Genomic DNA, 21,270 nt, shown 5'->3' on the forward strand with positions numbered 1-21,270 from the left:
ACATTGGAGGCTAGACACCACACCCCCTCTACAGTATTTATAGGAACTCAAACATTGAGATCCCGCTCTGTTCCAGTAACAAGAAGCCGAAAGCACCAGCCTGAAGATGACGAGTGAGACCTCGTCGAAACGTCGCCTAGACACCCCAACTTTTACACGGGAAGACACCCGAGGACACCAAAACCTGCATATATATATATATATATATATATATAATTACAAACGTAACCAGAATAGTCATAAACAATAAATAAAACATCAAAAAGTACATAACCAATTAAACAATTTACACATAAATCATAAGATTGAAAATAAAGATACAAAAGATTAATACCAGTAACAGCAACAACTCCACCCCCACCCAATGAAAACCCCAACAATTCCCCAACCCAAGAGTTCAGCAGCCTCAGCTTTTGTAGTTGGAGTCAGTCCGGGGTCTCCCTCTCAGGCCAGGTAGAAAAAGGCCTGCAAGGCAAGGAGCAGGTCTTCCAGAACTCACTGCCAAGATTTAAACTGCTTAGTTATGTTTTGTGATTTAACTGTATATAAATACTTTTATAAATAAATGCTAATAAATCTAAGGTGTATGAAGTATGAAGGTGGTGTGGGTGTACCATTCTGTTGGTTGCATAACATCTGGGGACGTAGTGCCTCTGAAAATGGAGAATCCATTAAGCTGTCACCAAAGGAAAGTGGCCTGCAGCCCAACTATCTTGAACAGTGGAGCCATCAGGAAGAGCAATGGAGACCCTTAGGCAGCAGATTGAGCTACCCAAGAATTCTCAAGCCAAAGAAAGTTGCTTTAGAATAATCTGCAAGCGTTTTCTAACAGTTAGGAGATCCTCAGAAAAAAAGAGAGAGCAACCAATTGCCCTGCTTGCTGAGAGATGCTGGCAATAAGAAGAGGAGAGAGGGCAGATGTGTAGACAAGTTCAGGTGGTACCAGGTACAAAAATTGCCCTACATTGCAATTTTTGGGAACGTTACCCAAAGTTGTTGAGCTTATTTTAAGGAAGGGTTGTCCACAAAACAGATATGCCCACAGATGCCACAAATCTGACCAACGAGCACATAAAACTGGGTCAGCACTGCCAGCCGGGGGTGCTAGCATCAACCACAGACCACAAAAATCTGACTGAGGATTGCATAAAACTGCAGGCCAGGGATCCGAACGTTGCCTGCTGGGGAGGGGGGGTGCCAGGCTGATCGCCAGACATATTTGCATGATCAGCGTGTGGATTTTCACGACGGCGATAGCGCCAATCGTGAAAAACTGCCCGCTGGGGGTGCGCATGCCACCACGCCAATCCTCCCAGGGGGATTTTGTCACCACCCCTAGGCATGACACCTGGGGCGGACTGCACCCCCGCACCCTCCTTGCGACGCCCCCCAGAGAGGGTTGCTACTTTTTCTGCCCTGCCTGTGTGGTATCTGGAGGCATCTGACTGGACACAAAATTCTGCACTGGACTGCCACTTGACCTGGTCCAGCAGGTCACTTCTTGTATCGTGTTCTTACCCAGAAAGGTTTTCAGAAAGCAATCCTTTTCACAAATGCGGCTGGGAGCACCCATGTTTTCTCCCTACTGCTATAGAATCTTGTGGAGTTATTCGTTGTTCACACACACACAAACACACCCCTTTGATGCATACGACTCCTTACTGTAACAGAAGCAAGCTAAAGGTCCCTGGTCTGTGGGGGCTTCCAATCTAATTTCAACAGAAGAGAAGACAAGGGAGAAAGCGGAGGGAGGAGGAGGAGGGGAAGGAATACGAAAGTGCTGAAGGAAACTGGGTGAGAATATGTGAAAATAAATTGCCACGTTGCCAGGCTCTGTTTCTGTGAGAACTAAAGAACTGAGCCAAAGTATTTTGATTCTGAACGATGAAAGCATTGCAAAAAAGAAAGAGAAGAAGGAAAATTTATATTAGGCAAAACCGCATACAAGAAACAGTGTACAGTGGTACCTCAGGTTACATACACTTCAGGTTACACACTCTGCTAACACAGAAATAGTACCTTGGGTTAAGAACTTTGCTTCAGGATGAGAACGGCAGCAGCAGGAGTCCCCATTAGCTAAAGTGGTGCTTCAGGTTAAGAACAGTTTCAGGTTAAGAACAGACCTCTGGAACAAATTAAGTACTTAACCCGAGGTACCATTGTATTAGGGAAGCAATTGCAAGCCAAAGCTATGTACTTCCTCCTCTGACCCATCCCCAAACTCGGTCCTCCAGATGTTTTGGGACTACAATTCCCATCATCCCTGACCACTGGTCCTGTTAGCTAAGGATGATGGGAGTTGTAGTCCCAAACCATCTGGAGGACCGAGTGTGGGAATGCCTGACATACAATGACTTTGAATTGATACAGGCCACAACTTCATAGATTACAAATGAAAGAGGTTTGGATAATCATTAACGTCCGGCCCACTTGCCAGAAGTGGCACCGTGGGTCAATCTGACAGCAGGGTTTCCAAAAACTTACATTAAATTGGGGGACCGCCACAGAGATCTGTTGCCTGGGGGGTGCTATCAGTCTCGGGCCCCAACAGGGCATATGGACATAGGCAACTCAGCGAGGAAGAAACAGGTAAAGGGTCCAGGTCTAGTTTGCTTAAATGAACCAGGAGCAAACCTGAGAGAAGCCTACCTGCTCTGTCAGTCCTGCCCTCAAGGTCAGCACCAATTGGCCAATAAGGCAGGCAGGCTTGGATCTGGCACCTAATAGAAAAAAAGTAAAGGGACCCCTGACCATTAGGTCCAGTCATGACCGACTCTAGGGTTGCGGCACTCATCTTGCTTTATTGGCCGAGGGAGCCGGTTTACAGCTTCCGGGTCATGTGGCCAGCATGACTAGGCTAGCATGACTAAGCCACTTCTGGCGAACCAGAGCAGCGCACTGAACTGTCGTTTACCTTTCCACCAGAGCGCACCTATTTATCTACTTGCACTTTGTGCTTTCGAACTGCTAGGTTGGCAGGAGCAGGGACCAAGCAACAGGAGCTCACTCCGTCGCTGGGTTTCGAACCGCTGATCTTCTAATCAGCAAGTCTTAGGCTCTGTGGTTTAACCCACAGCGTCACCTGCATCCCTATCTAATTATGCCCACTCTGCCTGCTCAGGTAGGACTCCAATCCCTGGAGCTCCCTTGTCAGGTCCCTAGGAAGCCTTCGCCATCCCACAATGCCACCACATCTAGGCGGTGAGTGATATTGCACTAAAACAATGGTGAATTTTCAGGAGGCCTTTTCGGGGAAATACGGAGAACTGAAAATTGGGGGGGGGGGGATTAGAAGGCAAAATGAACCAAAACTGACTGCATCACCCATTCCTAGTCATGACTCCCCACCCACAATCTTCACTTTCCTGAGCTAAACAGATCCCTTTCTTTCAACCTTTCCTTATAGGACAGTCCCCCACCCATTTTTGTAGTCTTCCTCAGAACCTGTTCCAATCTGTCGACACCCATAGCAAGCATAAGGGATCTAAGCTCGTTGCAAGACACACTTCAAAGCAAAACACAAGACTTCAGAAGGCACCCCCTTCCGCATAAAACATGAGTCATTTCTAACATACACAGTATGAACCCACTTGCCACGCAGACATTAATAATAATAATTAATGCTTCCAGAGCTGAATTTCCGCTGAAGCGGGGGGGGGGGGATGTCACTCACTTCAAAGGTGTGTGCGTGAGCAAGGCTTTCCTAGTTAATCAGAGCCAGTTCCCCCTCTGCACCAGAATAGCAGGTAGCAATTTCTTTCCACTTTCGACCCTGTGATTTTGCTACTGAGTGGAGATTAAGGTGGCAATGATTCACTTACTATCATTTCAGGGAGATCAATTAAAGCCTATGCTTACACTGAGAGGTGTTTCCAGCTTGTGTGAAAATAAAAAGTAAATAGACATTTCTCTTCTTTCTCCCTGAAGACCAGGGCTGTCTTAAGCATAGGCAGCACCAGGGTGCAAAGATCCGTCCGGCACCCCCCTCCCCAGGTTGTCCTGTCCCAGGTTTGCAGGAGGGCGGAGCTGGCCGGCTGCCTCACTGGCAGAAGCAAGGGGAATAATAGCATCAATCTAGTCTGCTTTTCTCAGATCCCACCTGGAGTCCAGTGTCACGTTCTGGGCACCACAGTTTAATGAGGATTTTGACCGGCAGATGAAGCTCAGTGCTTTCCATATAACTTTTAGATCATATGTAAGAGGTCTCCTGGTGTTTAGGACTGATGGGTGACTCCTGGACCATCCTTCTATATAAATATAGAAGGATGTCACATAGAGCAGGGAGAAAGGTTGTTTTCTGCTGCTCCAGAGAAGCGGACATGGAGCAATGGATCCAAACTACAAGAAAGAAGATTCCACCTAAACATCAGGAAGAACTTCCTGACAGTAAGAGCTGTTCGACAGTGGAATTTGCTGCCAAGGAGTGTGGTGGAGTCTCCTTCTTTGGAGGTCTTTAAGCAGAGGTTTGACAACCATATGTCAGGAGTGCTCTGATGGTGTTTCCTGCTTGGCAGGGGGTTGGACTCGATGGCTCTTGTGGTCTCTTCCAACTCTATGATTCTATGATTCTAATAGCCTGCATATATGAAAATGCTCACATGGGTTGGAGAGCCCCCAGAAGGTGTTTGCAGCCACATGCAAGGTCATGGTAATAATAATAATAATAATAATAATAATAATAATAATAATAATAATTATTATTATTATTATTATTATTATTATTATTATTATTATTATTATTATTTATACCCTGGCCATCTGGCTGAGTTTCCCCAGCCACTCTGGGCAGCTTCCAATCAAGTGTTAAAAACAATACAGCTTTAAATATTAAAAACTTCCCTGAACAGGGCTGCCTTCAGATGTCTTTTAATGAGAAGATAGCTGCTTATTTCCTTGACATCTGAAGGGAGGGCGTTCCACAGGGCGGGCGCCACTACCGAGAAGGCCCTCTGTCTGGTTCCCTGTAACCTCACTTCTCGCAATGAGGGAACCGCCAGAAGGCCCTCGGCGCTGGACCTCAGTGTCTGGGCTGAACGATGGGGGTGGAGACGCTCCTTCTTAACGGCTAACCCCTGCTTCTTAAGGAAGATGAGAAATGGAAGCACATCCTTCTTCCAAGCTGTGGGGAGGCATGGGCCAGCCCTGGCTTGAGACCAGAAGGCTTGAAGGAAGACCATGTCCTGGACTGCAATACTCCCTGCATCATGGTATGTATCCAATTGCCCAGAAGTATTCGGGAAATGACTCTGGCAGGGCTGTCTTAAGCATATTTGGTGCTGGGGTGCAAAGATCCGCCCAGCGCCCCTTCCCTCATGTTGCCCAGTCCCAGGTGTGCAGGAGAGCAGAGCCAGCCAGCCACCTCAGCGTCTCGATGGCTTGGTCGCTCCTGAATTCACGGCACAGAGCTGTCCACAGCAGAAGAACCTGCTGTGGCGTTCCGACTGGTGGATGGGCTCTTTCCCAGACTCAACTCTTGGGCCCTGGACTCTCAACCTGGCGCCCCTGAGAGCCTGGGTGCCCTGCACCCCTAGTGTCTATGGGTAAGATGGCCCTGCCGAAGATGACCCATCCAATGAGGCAGCGGTTGAATCTACACACATATAAAAAACATTCTGAAAATGCAGTATGTTTTCCGAGCACAATTCAAAGTATTGGTGCTGACCTTTAAAGCCCTAAACTGCCTCAGTCCTGTATACCTGAAGGAGCGTCTCCACCCCCATCGTTTAGCCTGGACACTGAGGTCCAGGGCCGAGGGCCTTCTGGTGGTTCCCTCACTGTGAGAAGCAAAGTTAGAGGGAACCAGGCAGAGGGCCTTCTCGGTGGTGGCACCCGCCCTGGGGAATGCCCTCCCACGAGATGTCAACGAGAAAAACAACTACCAGATTTTTAGAAGACATCTGAAGGCCACCCTGTTTAGCGAAGTTTTAATATTTAATAGGTTATTGTATTTTAATATTCCATTGGAAGCCGCCCAGGGTGGCTAAAGAAACCCAGCCAGATGGGCAGGGTATAAATAAATAATAATAATAATAATAATAATAATAATAATAATAATAATAATAATAATTATTATTATTATTATTATTATTATTATAGCTTTTTAAAAAATACACTGAATTTTCCATAAGGCTTACCATCGCCATCTAGTGTAACATTGTATATTGCACTTAAAACACACTTAAAACGTTTTATTTACAGCTGTACTGCTGAGTCCAGAGAGAGAGAACAGGAAACAAACTTTTGGGAGATGCCAGAATCAGCTATTGAAATGTCTAGGGGAGAGAGCATGGCTGTGGCCAAAGAGGGAACCCTAGGGTTGCCTCTGACCCTTTCTTTAATTTTTAGTTTCATTTTTTAAAGATACAGCTGAGCTCAAGTAAGAATTCAAGGCTTGAATTTTTGTTTTTTGAAGAGATCAACTGCAGATTTGCATTCTGGTACCCACTGTTATTGAGGGGAACTCAAAGCAGTGCTAATTTAAAGTCCCTTAGCGGTGCACTAGTGGAATGAATGGCTTATGCAAGAGGAGTCACAGGAAGCCAGAATGGCCCAATGATTCAAAAGATTGCTGCAGATCTGATACTTCCTTGTTACACAACCTGTTCCGCAGCAAACTTCCACAACTGCAACTGTTGCATTGGATCTCACATTGCACCACTTCCTTTTTTTAAAGGGGGGGGGGGTGGAATTCAAGTTATCTCATGGCAATCCACAGAGCTTAAAAACAAAGGAACAGCAATATTCACTGTGCATTAAAACAAAACTCCCTTCCTCATAGAATGACAAATCTTCAGGAATAATCAATTAGGATAATGCTGTATTTAGAAAACCAGCCAGTTACATCCCATCAAATGCATGCGAGTAGAAGAACATTTTAACTTGGTGCAGAAAACATGATCATGGCCTTATCAGGCCTTATCAGGGAGAGTATTCCACAGATGGGCTACAACTGAAAAGAGCTTCTCCCTTCCCACAACTCTCTTGACAAGGACTTCATATGTTGATCTTGGGAGATGGGTAGATTCATAATGAGAGATGCTTTCCATCAATGACTGAGGTCCTGAGCTGCATAAACAGCCTTGTTCCAGTATACCTGAAGGAGCGTCTCCACCCCCATTGTTCTGCCTGGACACTGAGGTCCAGCACCCAGGGCCTTCTGGCAGTTCCTTCACTGCAAGAAGCAAAGCTACAGGGAACCAGGCAGAAGGCCTTCTCAGTGGTGGTGTCCGCCCTGTGGAATGCCCTCCCACCAGATGTCAAAGGGATAAACAACTACCTGACATTTAGAAGACATCTGAAGGCAGCCCTGAAGTTTTTAACGTGTGACATTTTAATGTATCTTTAATCTTTGTTGGAAGCCACCCAGAGTGGCTGGGAGCCTCAGCTAGATGGGTGGGGTACAAATAATAAATTATTATTATTATTATTATTATTATTATTATTATTATTATTAGTCTTTATGGGTTAAGACCAGCACTGAAACCACAACTGAAACTCTCCAGAAATGTACTTCAAATGCATGAAATCTGCTTGACACATTTAGAAAGAAAACAGAATTGGAGAACGTCTTGTAAGGCCTACTGAAAGAAGTTGAGCATGCCAGACCTCTGCAATATAGGGGAAAGATTTAGAATTAGAGCAGTGTCAGTATTTTATTTTATTTTTTATTGCTCTGGATACCGCTTGGTAATTTGTTTTATTTATTTGCATGTGTATTGTTTCCTTATCGGTGACTTAAGTACTTCAGCTGTGTGTAGTACCTATTGAATTTCAAGGACTTAATTAATTTTTATATAATATCCAATGGTACAATTTGCTTTTCAAAGGGAATTAACTTCTGAGCCATTGAGCAGTAAAAGTAAATACAAAAATACATAGATAGCAGAGAGAAAGACATTCCCATGCCAAGCTTGATTTGCATTTATATAGTTGCCATAACAGTAATGAGGATCAATTTGCTTAATGATTCAAGATATATTGGAATAAATCGCAAGGGCTGTTGGAAATTATCAGAGGCCAATTCAAAGAGATCTGGTCATTTGCTGCATCACCACATCCAAACCACTCCTTCCCAAAGATTATAAACTGATCTAGCATAAGAATAGCCTTCTCTGGCCAACCAAATGCTTCTGGGAAGTCCAAAATTAGTACTCCCCTCATCCCTTGTGGTTTCCAGCAACTGGTATTCAGAAGCATATTGCTTCTTGATGTGGAGGCAGAGGATAGGCACCAGAATTAGTGGCCATCAATGGCCTTATCTTCCATGAATTTGGCCCATGCTCTTTAAAATCCATCTAAGTTGGCCTTAACTGTCTCCTGAAGGAACAAGTCCCATAGTTTTAACTATGTGCTGTGTTGTTGTTGTTGTTTAGTCGTGTCTGACTCTTCATGACTCCATGGACCAGAGCCTGCCAGGCACTCCTGACTTCCACTGCCTCCCGCAGTTTGGTCAAACTCATGCTGGTAGTTCCGAGAACACTGTCCAACCATCTCATGCTCTGTCGTCCCCTTCTCCTTGGGCCCTCCATCTTTCCCAACATCGGGGTCTTTTCCAGGGATTCTTCTCTTTTCATGAGGTGGCCAAAGTATTGAAGCCTCAGCTTCAGGATCTGTCCTTCCAGTGAGCACTCAGGGCTGATTTCCCTAAGAAAGGATAGGCTTGATCTTCTTGCAGTCCCCATGGGACTCTCAAGAGTCTCCTCCAGCACCATAATTCAAAAGCATCAATTCTTCAGCAATCAGCCTTCTTTATGGTCCAGCTCTCACTTCCATATATCACTGCTGGGAACACCATAGCTTTAACTATATGGACCTTTGTTGGCAATGTGCTGTGTAGCTGTCCCAAATCATCCAACCTTCAGCTTCATTGCATGTCCACAAGTTCCAGTGTTATGAAAGAGAGTGACTTTTCTCTCTCCACTTCTTCCATGTAAACTTCTCTCACGTTGCATCTAATTCACATTTCCTCTAAACTAAAATGTCCCAGATGCTGTAAACATTTTTCATGAAACCAGGAACATAGGATACAAGTCTGTTATTATTTGTTCTGACTTGCAGTAGCTCCCCAAGTTCTCAAGCAGAGCTTTCATCCATTCTCTGCTACCCAATTCTTTGCTTGGAGACACCAGGGATTGAACCTCAGATCTTCTGCATGCGAAGCAGGTTTTATGGTCCCTCCCTGTGGTGCCTGACAGAAACCTTCATGTAACATGACACTTGCCTGAGTGTGCTACGGCGGGAAGATGGCCCAACTTGGCTCCTAGGAGATTTTAAGATGTGGCTAATCAAAGCTCAACACCAAGAATTCTAATTAACCAACTAAACGCTGTATAGACTAAAGAGCAGGGAAACCGAGCAAATGAAGATGGGCTGTTTTGCTCCATCAACATCTTCAAGGGATTGCTCTTTGGAATGCTAATGTGTGTCAAAGAAAAATCAATAACAAAAACAATATTGTATAACAGGCACCACTTGGTCCTACTCGATTGCCACTATTGGGTGATTTCAAAGGGAGGGGAGATTTTGCAGGTATGACAGAACCTGGCGTAAGATTGATTTCCCTCTTCTGAAATGGAAAGTTGGGGTGTTAATCATGGCAGCATGTAGTCCTAGCTACACATTGGGACACTGCAGTAATAATTCAAATCCCTATTATTTTTGTTTATTGTTTAGTCATTTAGTCATGTCCGACTCTTGGTGAACCCATGGACTAGAGCACCCAGGCACTCCTGTCTTCCACTGCCTCCCACAGTTTCGTCAAATTCATGTTAGTAGCTTTGAGAACACTGTCCAACCATCTCGTCCTCCCTGTCCCCTTCTCCTTGTGCCCTCCATCTTTCCCAACATCAGGGTCTTTTCCAGGGAGTCTTCTCTTCTCATGAGGTGGCCAAAGTATTTGAACCTCAGCTTCAGGATCTGTCCTTCCAGTGAGCACTCAGGGCTGATTTCCTTCAGAATGGATAGTTTTGATCTTCTTGCAGTCCATGGGACTCTCAAGAGTCTCCTCCAGCACCATAATTGAAAAGCATCCATTCTTCGGCAATCAGCCTTCTTTATGGTCCAGCTCTCACTTCCATACATCACTACTGGGAAAACCATAGCTTTAACTATACGGACCTTCATCGGCAAGGTGATGTCTCTGCTTTTTAAGATGCTGTCTAGGTTTGTCATTGCTTTTCTCCCAAGAAGCAGGTGTATTTTAATTTCGTGACTGCTGTCACCATCTGCAGTGATCATGGTGCCCAAGAAAATAAAATCTCTCACTGCCTCCATTTCTTCCCCTTCTATTTGCCACGAGGTGATGGGACCAGGCAGCTATGGCTAGAGATGGGCTGATCCACCAATAATGGTTTCTCTCAGTTCCTTGTATTTCCAGTTTTAAGTTCAGTTTCCTCATTTCTTCATCAGTTTTCATGATTTTTTTTAATGCATGGGGGTACCAGGGCCAATTAACTATTGAAACCCTTTTGCATGCAGAATGAGGAGCATTTGGCTAGTACATACTGGTTGGAGAGTAGATTTTACCTGTTGTAGTCACACACACAGAGAGAGATGCTTGTAGGTAATAAAATAGCTGTTGATTGTAGGAAGTACAGAACTGGGATATAAATGTTTCTAGTTTGAGACTAAGTAACTAGTCTAGGCTCCTTTGATCTCTAAGAGGATAGATAAAGACAACTTCTCATATTTAAGTCTGAGAGAGGTGTATGAGCAGGATAGATTAAAGGTGCAGGGGCAATCTGGGGATACCAAATATCAGGCAGCCCAAGTGATGGGCTCTTAGGTGCAGAGGGCTAGTTTGGATTGTAACATAGGACCTGGCTGTCCATATGTTCCCGCTGATAAATGGTCTTTCTCAGGCATGTTGTTGGGAACTCCCGGTCCTTCTCCTCACCTCACAGCTCACTGCGCAAACGAGGCACACCATCCATCACCATAAACACACCGCCTGTCTTGCATTGTTGTTTAATTAAACAACAGAGATAATTTGCAGCCCATGTTGCAGTATAAATATTGTCCGACGCTTCGGCTCCATTTAACCTTAACAAGAAAATATGAATAACAAGACGGGGCGTGAAATATACAGTGGAGCAAAATAATCTATACAAATATTAGCTGGTGCTTATTTTCCACTTGGAAGACAGCAGCCTATGACTATGGGGGGAAGGCAACAGTTTGTGTAGAATTTTTTTTTAATGTTATGCATGCATAAAAGCCAATTTGCTAAACCGAAAAAGTAATAGACTCAGGAAGCAAACTTTGAAAGATTTTATTTAAATAATAATAACCAAAGCTGACCCCCCACAAGCTGCTTTTCAGCGGATGAGACATGAAGCACACCTTCCTCCTCTCCACAGATCAAATGTTCAGCCTTCACCAGCTCCTAAGGAAAGGTCTGTAGCTCATTGGTGGAGCATCTACTTTGCATGCAGATGGTCCCAGGTTCAATGTCTGGTATCTTTCAGTAGGGCTTGGAATATACCCAGTTTAGGAATCCTGGAGAGCCTCTGGCAGCCACTTTAGCCAATAAGGAGCAAGTTTGGACAATAGTGTGACACAAGGCAGCTTTCTAGGTTCCTAGTGTTCTCGAAGCTACCAACATGAGTTTGACCAAACTGCGGGAAGTAGTGGAAGACAGGGAGTGCCTGGCGTGCTCTGGTCCACAGAATCACAAAGAGTCAGACACGAGTAAACGATTAAACAACAACAACAACAGAGTTCTATGAAAACTACAACACCCCAGCAGATAAAATATCAGAGATAATCAACTAGGCATAAAAGAACATCTAATCTCATCAAACATTTGAAATAGAGCAGTATCTTGAGCCCAGGATTATTGGTTTGTTTTTGTGCTTGTGCTTTTTTTATTAGGTATCCCATCTTCTCATTTTATACTTTTATGGTGTGATCTGCCCTGCGATATTCCTATGAATGGCGGTATATAAACTTAATAAATAAATAATCAAAGATGACAAAGCAGCCTCACTGGGGAGAGCATTCTGCAGGCAGCAAGAGGAGGGCACTTTTGAAAAGACTCTATAGGAGTCTTATCTATAGGAGACTGTAGCACACATACCACCTCCCAACTCCGTTGTCATAAGAAGAATGAATTATGCAAGGAAATTTCTGTGATTCATGCATGTTGCAGAATTATTCCTTTCTCGTTGCAGAAATTAAAATTGCATTGCTGCCCAACTTTGTCTTTTTTCTTCCTTTAGCTTAGAATGCCTGCAGTCCTGCTTATATGGTTTATTTCCTTTCTCTTATGCTTCTCCCCTTGCAGAGGATGCTTATAAAACACAAGTACGTATAGATGATGAGCCTGCTTATTTGGACATTCTGGACACTGCTGGACAAGTGAGTAGTTTCTCTGCCTGGACAATTTGAGCTGCCAATATGTTGTTGGACTACAACTCCCATCATCCCTAGCTAACAAGGCCAGAGTTTAGGGATGATGGGAGTTGTAGTCCAACAACATCAGGGGACACACAGGTTGAGAACCGGTGCTCTAAAACATTGGTAGGCAAACTAAGGTCCGTGGGCTGGATCCGGACCAATTGCCTTCTAAATCTGGCCTGCGGACGGTCTGGGAATCAGTGTGTTTTTACATGTGTTGAATGTGTCATTTTATTTAAAATGCATCTCTGGGTTATTTGTGGGGCATAGGAATTCATATACTTCTTCCAATCTTCTGTAAATCTCTGTTCCCGCAGGTTTCGAATCCTTCCTCTCGTTTTGTCCAATTCTGCATAGTCCATTAATTTCATCTGCCATTCTTCTTTCATCAGAATTTCTTCTTGCTTCCATTTCTGGGCTAACAATACTCTTGCGGCTGCCACATTGGTTTCTCACCACCACCTCTATAGGTGAGAACTTCAGTCTGAACACAGAGCCACATTCCCCAAAACTGCCAGGTTTTGCCTGATAACATCAATGGGTGTTGGCTAGACAATGCCTTGGCAATCACCAGTGTGCAGTCAGCGAAGTGTGTTGCGTGACTGTGTTTAGGGAGGTGCATTTAGAAAAGGAACAGGAGATCAAGAGACTGTTTGAAAATGTACCTAACAGTTGTGGAGGATCTGTTCCAAGGTACAGAGACTCCCATTTGCTTTTGTTATTGTTGTCAGAGGAATGGGAAACAGAAGGTAGATCTTATTAACTCACTGGCAGGGAGTTAAGATGCTTTCTTCCCCCCCTTTGAAGCATCATATTCCCTGAGATTGAACATTGATAATGGCAATCATTGCATCTGTCCTGCACTGTCTCGGTGGGCTCTTGTTTATTGATGCTAATTAATGTTTTGCATTCCAGTGTTCAAAGATGTTATAGAAAGTAAACACATTTGATGTTTATCTTAATGGATATCTAGTGAGTTAAGCCTGTATGATGATACTGAACATTTTGGCAATCTACAAGGGTTAAGTGCACTTCCTAATGGCTAAGTGCAATCAGGACACTTTTAATAGAGGAAAAAGTCCTATTTGCATGACTACCTGAAGAACTAAAGATCCCAGTTCTTCCCCCCCAAAAAACCTAAAGATGTGTACAATCTACAGTGAAGTGTGTTCAGTATTTACAAGAAACTATATAAATCATATTTCAAACCAAGCTTCTTGCAGCTTTCCACATAATTGTATTCTGGGCAATAGTTATATTTTAAAATGCCTTCTTCTAATAAAATAAAAATAATTTCCACAAACTGTTTTCCCACCTGTTGCATTATTGCTTCAAAATAAGAATTTCTTTCCAAGGTCGGTGATTGGGGGGAAATGTCAGTTCAGTGATGCAATGGAAATGGTATCAGCTGTTGAGTGTGGGTGTTTATTTACAGGCAAATTATGCCAAGAGAAAACTATTATTTAATCATTGCAAATAATTAATTAGATACGGATGATAATAATATAATGATATTTTAAAAAGTTTGTATCTGTCTATCTGTCTATCTAGCTATACATCATAGGCTTGGGAGGGGTAGATCCTCACTCATTACCTACATTTCCAACATTGGATGGTAATAATTACAACACGGGTGGTGCTGTGGGTTAAACCACGGAACCTAAGACTTTCCGATCAGAAGGTCGGCTTTCAAATCCCCGTGACAGGGTGAGCTCCCATTGCTCGGTCCCTGCTCCTGCCCACCTAGCAGTTCAAAAGCACGTCAAAGTGCAAGTAGATAAATAGGTACCACTCCGGCGGGAAGGTAAATGGCGTTTCCTTGTGCTGCTCTGGTTCGCCAGAAGCGGCTTAGTCATGCTGGCCACATGACTCAGAAGCTGTACGCCAGTTCCCTCGGCCAGTAAAGTGAGATGAGCGCCACAACCCCAGAGTTGGCCACGACTGGACCTAATGGTCAGGGGTCCCTTTACCTTTACCTTTATTTTAATTGGAATCTTACATGGCACACCACATATCACCCATTGATAGGTTACAGTCAGGAGTCTTTCACAGCCCTTCCTGGGGATACCAGTGATTGAACCAGGGATCTTCTGCATGCAAATTGCTGTACCATGGAGCTAAGGTCTTTAACTACACTGAAATAGACCATTCGTCCATCTAGCTCAGTATTGCCCTCCTTGACTAGCAATGTCTCACCAGGTTTTCAAGCAAGGGGACATCCCCAAAACTACCTGGAAATGTCAAGGTTTGAGCCTTGGACCTTCTGCACACAAAGCAGATGTTCTACCACTGAGGTATGACTATTCCCTGGTGGAATCTAGTGAGCATTCCTGGGGCAGGACCTGGGATCTTCTACATTCAAAGCAAATTCTCCACAATGGAGTTTTTGCCTTCTCTATCCTGCTTCTTGTTTATACCAGAGTGTGATGAGATGTTAACAAAAAACAATGAAATGTTGAAATCCCACTTTTATACATAGATACCTTGTTCATAAAGGGGAGCGCAGAAGAAGGACAAAGTAAGAGAAGATCCACAGGTCTCAAGGGCCTCAATACTTACCAGAAAAAGCTATCACCTTCAAACTCCTTCGGGACCTTTTCTTCTCCTTCCAGTCCTTTCTGCTCTTTCCTCAAACATAATGACTGAGCTATTAATCCGTTCCCTTTCCTATTAATGATGCATTTTGTGATTTAAGGTGAAAATCCATTTTATACTATCCTGCATGCAGATGAGAAGCGAGCACATAGTTTATAGTGTGCAATAAACCAAATGAAGCTGGATTTCTTTTTTACTTTATTTTTCTTTAAGGAGATTCAACAGTGAATCTTGCTCCACTGACTGCATCTAAGAGAAAATGATCAAGGTGTTTCTCCTTAAGGAAAAAGCCATTAGCATTAATATGAAAGACAGAATTTGCCAAGCGGGACACTGTTGCACAGAACTATTTTACTGCAAGTGGGAAGGAGCACTGCCGCCCCTTCTGTTTAAGGGATGAATCCAGAACCAAGGCTGGAGGAACTCAATATTTTCATATTCCTAGAAGAAATGATCTGGTCTGCAATTCAGTAATGTGGAATTTTTGCTTTCTCCAAAAGTTGTGATTCACAGTTTGAGCATATCACGATACACATCTAAATGTGCATTTCAAGAAAAAATGCACTTTACATTTTTTTTTAAATACCTATAACACTGAATGTAAAATTTACCTTTGTATATTAGGCTAGTTTCTTCACACACATATACCCCTCTATCTTTCATACAGGCAAGCAAGAAGCATGACCAGAGATGTCCCATTAAACTTTAATTAGTTTAATGTAAATGCCCAGTGCGCTTCCATCGTCACAAGTCCCACTACAGCAGAGTATTTCGCACAGCAGTTTAGAAGGGCAGGAGAGGCAGTATCTTTTCAAAGAGGAGTCTTGGAGCATGCGGTTTGTAACTCAAAGATAAGGTTTATTTACAAAAACAAAAACAACCCTGGCGAAGAACCACACATCTCAGCAAACACGCCCAAAAAGGGGAGGAAAAGGGGGAAGAACAAACACACAGGAGACTATTTATACAAACTCATGTTCCTGGAAGCCTAATGACCTCCACCTGCTCAGCGATTAGAGCGTTTCTGCTACCCTTTAACCCTTTGATAGCAACAAGAGATCAAGGATATATTCCAGCCAGGAATATAGGGTGTAAAGTAGAGCAGGCAAAGTGTGCCACTTGGGGAGAGTCTTGAGGGCCAAATAGAGGGGTCTGGAGTCTTGGTCTGAGGTTCCCAACTCCTGCAACACATAACATCTAGGCATGTCTGTTCCAGTGAAGGCATAAATCAGCACCTTGGACAGCTCATCATAGACACTAATGCAAAATTGTGCTTATGCAACCTAAGGTCTGTTCTCAAGGAGGGTGCAAAAGTGAGGGATGTGGCTCAGAAAGTTACGTGGCCTAGGGAGAGTCTTGGGGGCCATATAAAGCCTCCAAGTCTGAGGTTCCCCATTCACACCTGAGAGACTTTTCAGCTTAACATATAAAAGAAACACAATGGAATTGTGTGCCAAAGCATAAAAATGCTGACTTGGGAAAGCCATAGGTAGATTCACTTGTCCCTATTGAGGTTGCAACCCAAAACACCTTTACTGTGTGGGACTTACTGGTATCTTTGAGCAGATGTGGGCAGGAGCAGGAGTACTGATTTTGTGAAACAGAACCAATTCAGAGAACCCTAAAATTGGGAGCAGTCCGAAGGAGACTGTCAGCCAGTTGCCTGCCTGGTCTTTTCTTGGGAACATCCTTCATCCAGTTCTTCAGTCTTTAAGCCCAGGAACAGATGGCATTTGCTTGTGCACATGTCCTAGATACCACCTGCTGTCTGCTGTCTTCATCCGTTTTCCCATTTGCCGTCTCCCTTTGTAAACTTTGTTAAGGGGAAGAAAAATGAGAAGACCGAAATCATGTTTTCCGAGTGCTGCTATTTCAGCTTTGCTTGCCCTGGCAACCAGCAACCTACAAGTGTTCAGCTGTTTTGTGCAGATGGCGTCTCTGTATAAATATTCCAGTATGAATTCTGCCTTTCCTGCCTTCTAGTCGAATATAAAGAGCCTTAGAGTGTCAGTGGGTTGTACTTCCCTGGGACTATTGCCATCAAAGTAGCAAATATTCCCTTTGTATTTTCTAATGATCTCTTGTGCAATCTTGAAAAACAGAAGACCCCCACCAACCAATTTCATAGAGTGGAATCTTTTGTGTGGGACATGTTCCTTGTTCAGCATCCCCGGTTGATAACCTCAGGCTACCTGAATGAATGCACACAAAATCTGTGAAGTCTTCTGGGCTTTAACTTTTGAACATGACCAGCCTGTAGGGCAATTTAGGTTGCTGTTTGGATCTCCAGTCCAGGACAGTGTTATTTGGAGAATGAAGTAGTCTCTGAAACATAGATATTGGCCACCCCAATCCAGACTTCTTTTTTAATCCTTCCCCCTTGGTGCCATGATACTGATAGTGTTTTAAACACAAAACTTTGCTTGGCGCTCCTGCGAGGGACTTGCCTATTCCACAATATACTGTTCAGCACTTTCAGCATTACATTTCCTGTGGTTCATGTGTACATGAGATAACAATGTGGCTCATATTCAGTGCATCCTGAATGCTAATGTCTCCTTTGATTTCTCCCAGCTACGAATGTGGCATTTTGCTTAATTAGTAAAGAAGCGTTGCTTGCTGCTGTCGTTTGCAAAGAAAGAAAGAAAGAAAGGTTTTCTGTTCTGGAAAAAAATTGAAAACATAGCAAATATAGAGAATGCTTCTTAAAGAGGGCAGTTCTTCAAAATGCAAGGTTTGAAAAGGGTTTCATGAATTGGAACATGCCCCATACACATTACGTCTATGTTATTACCAAATTGATTTGCTGTAATTTGCAAAGTCCCTTTCTGCTTTTTCCATACAGAGGACAGAAGTGCAGCTTTGTTTATTTGTGTGTGTGTGTGTGTGTGTGTGTGTGTGTGTGTGTGTGTCAATCACTGGGAAGCTCCATAGCTTAATGGTAGAGCACATGTTTGTATGTGAAATGTCCCAGGTCCAATCCTCATCATCCCAAAGTAGGCAGTGGAAGATTCCTGCTTGAGACTTTGGAGATCTGCTGCCAATCATTGCAGATGATCTAAGCTAGATAGCCCAATAGACTGACTCAGTATAAAGCAACTTCCTATGAAATGATCGGATTTGGAATGAGACAGCTTCATATAACCTCAAAAGCCCTCCAGCTCTGTGAAACTGTAATAATGGTGAGCTTTATTGGGTTACCTTTTTTTGGACTCTATTGCAGAGAGACGGACATAATGGAAAAACAAGAAGAAAAAACATATATGCATCCAAATTCAAATATTCTTCTTTTGAGAATAAAATAAAATCAGCCAACTGTTTTGCATTATTTACTGTAAGAAACCAGACAAACAAAAATAATTCAAGGGAAAGAAGGGTGGAGGATTAGACCTGGATGCCTTATGAATATTAGAAGTGAATCGCCTGTGTTTTTTTCTGCTAGTTAAAACGGTAAACAAAATCACTTTTGAAATAGAAAAAAGGAGGGGAAAATTACCTTAGAAGCACACTCTCAGCAACTCTGTTCTTTATAGGCTCTTTATTTTGCTTGCTAAATTATATAGCATCTCAATGTTACTCTGCAGGCAGAATTCACGGCCATGAGAGACCAATATATGCGAGGTGGAGAGGGCTTCGTTATTTGCTATTCCATCACGGACCGACAGTCCTTTCAAGAAGCTGCAGAATTCAAGGAGCTCATTTATCGTGTCCGGCATACCTATGACATCCCCGTGGTGCTGGTGGGGAACAAAATTGATCTCAAGGAGTTTCGGCAGGTAAGCAAAGTTGTTGCTGTTTTTAAAAATGAATAATAAGAAGGGTTGGCTCTGGAGCAGGCAGAATGCCACTCTAAATGCAGGTGTGAACCGAGTCTGAACATCAACCAGCCTTTCTGACAAATGATCATCTGTCCAACATGTGGCATTTCAGTTAATTAGGAAATGAATGTTGCTCACAGAAAGGTAAGAGGTTCTATTGCATGTGTGAAAAGCCTTGCATTGGTGAAATGAGTTACTGAATTGTAAAACTGTAAAGATGGAAGGGATTCCAAGAGTAGGAATCACTGCTAAAGAATTCCCAACCTCTTCTTCAAAACCTACAGTAATAGAGAGTCCACTATTTTATGATGTAATATGTTCACTGTTGAACAGCTCTTGCTGCCTGAAACTTCTTCCTGATGTTTATTTGTAATCTTCTTTCTTATCATTTAAATCCACCGGTTTGGGTCCTCCCCTCTGGAGCAGCAGAAAACAAGCTTGCTCCACTTGCCATGTGACAGCCATTTGGATATTTGAAGAGTTAGTTGGAAGCTGTCGCCATGTCCTTTTGCCTCCTGCCTCTTGGCCATCCTTCCTCCAACTCTTGTCTCCCTCCTATCAACACCACGAAGTTCCTCATCAGACCAAAAGCAGAGCCCCATTGGAATAACCCAAAAGCTCACAGCACTCTGGATCCAAGTCATTATCCATTAACTGTTGATTATGGCAGCACATCATCAATGTGGTGCAAAGTGTAAAAAGTCCCCTCTAAAATGCAGCAGAAGGAAGGTAACAGAAAAAGAGGGAGTGGGGAAGAGGAAGAATATGCAGTTGTTTTATTTACATGGTGTCAATTTTACCAGTAGGCATGGCAGAAGCAGTCAGTGGGGCAAGGCAGAACCATTTGCCTATCCTCCTGCTACTAGCATGAGGGCGGCTTACCTGTAGATCGGAGAGGGGAGATGGTGGTGAGGTCACCCCCTAATCTGCTCTGCTGCCTCATGTGTGGTGGAGAATCACCAGCACTGAAGCCCAACTGCTAGTTCCATATGGCTTCTATGTGTAGTATTGAGGTGGGAGATGAGGTTCATTGGCCCCAGGCAGCAAGATTTCTTGAGCTGGCCCCACACTTACTGTACATGCTCTTAGACTTCACCAAAGACTACAGCATGGGATGAGAACTAAGGGGTTATGCCAAAGAACCAGTTGATCAGTGGTGCCATAAACCTCTGCAGCTGACTGCTGAAAGTGTAGTGTGTGTGCTTAACACAGCATTGTTAAGCTCATATTCTTCTTGTGTGCATTTCTGAGGCCTCCTGTTACCCACTGGACTAGGATGAGCCTGTGGCCTGATCCAGCAGGGCTTTTCTTATCTTCTTAATTAACACAGAGGTAAATGTATAACATAGTCATTTTAGAATATTGTTGCATGCATAGCAATAATAAAAAAAAATACCCATATTTTAGCCATTTGCAGCTCTCCCCTGTTTTTCTTTCAAAAAGTGTTGGAGTAGAGGAATAAATCCCAAGAATTGCAATTGAATTCTTGTATTGGAGTTTTTTTAAAAAGAAAAGAAAAAAGAAAGAAAAGAAAATCCAATGAAAATGATCAACGTAAGTAATTTTAAGGTCTCTTCCTGAGTTTCCCTTCTGAAAACAAAGATGTATCAGACACATTTATCCATGCATCAATGAATTCCCTGCTGATTCCTCTATTTGGGATACTTTTGTTTTACCCAAGCAATATAAAAGCATTGGGGTACAGAATGCCCCATGAATTTTGTTCAAATAAAAATTGATCTAAACAAGCAGATTCTATGGTCACATGCACACATTGCATTTAGAGCATTCTTATTCTGGTTTAAAGCCCATGGATAATCTTGGCAGCTGTCGTTTGTAATGGGTGCAGGGAACTTTACCTCCAAGACGTCAACACCCTTAACTACAGTTCCCAGAATTCATCATGACTGTCAAAGTGGCATAAGCATGCTTTAAATTTATGGTGTGGCTGTCATCCCAGCTCTATTCTTCTGACCAAATGCACACATTGCTGTGGAGCATTTTGTGTCTTGAGGCCCCAAGCCAGCCCCCTGTGAAATAACTATACATGGACACAGAATTAAGGTTGATGGGTAACATTAAGGCCACAACTTTATTGATTGCAAATTAAATGTGAGTGGTATTGGCATAGGCATTGGCTGAAGACTATAACGGACTACTGCCCCAGTTGGCAGAGTCAATGTAGGTAAACCCACCGGGGCAGCAACCACAGAAGCTTACCACAAGGCTCCTGTGATCCCGGCATGGCCCTAGCCCATCAAGCGGACTTTGGAAGAGATCCGAGAACCCCAGATCCCTTTAATGGAATACCTTTTGATCACTGAGGTGCAGCTGATGGCCACACCTCCCCTCCACACACAAAATTAAGCCAATGCCTAATCCACCAAACCTGGAAAGTTGTGGCGATTGCTAAGGGGGTAGGCAAAAAACCAAGTGGCCAGTGCCAATTTGCCAAATGGAT

General features: G+C 43.4%; 1 protein-coding gene across 2 annotated transcripts in view; it reads left to right on the forward strand.

Moving 5' to 3' along the window:
• The window catches only part of RIT2 (Ras like without CAAX 2), a 268,111-nt gene that overhangs the window by 75,165 nt on the left and 171,676 nt on the right, over positions 1–21,270 (forward strand). For both annotated transcript variants that reach the window (XM_083702948.1, XM_083702947.1), the window contains exons 3-4: positions 12,284–12,357; positions 18,576–18,767. In XM_083702948.1, the coding sequence (XP_083559074.1) occupies positions 12,284–12,357; positions 18,576–18,767 (266 nt within the window). The remainder of the gene's footprint in view (positions 1–12,283; positions 12,358–18,575; positions 18,768–21,270) is intronic.

This window comes from Podarcis gaigeae, assembly GCF_964106915.1.
Source record: "Podarcis gaigeae genome assembly, chromosome: 11".
Classification (NCBI taxonomy): domain Eukaryota; kingdom Metazoa; phylum Chordata; class Lepidosauria; order Squamata; family Lacertidae; genus Podarcis; species Podarcis gaigeae.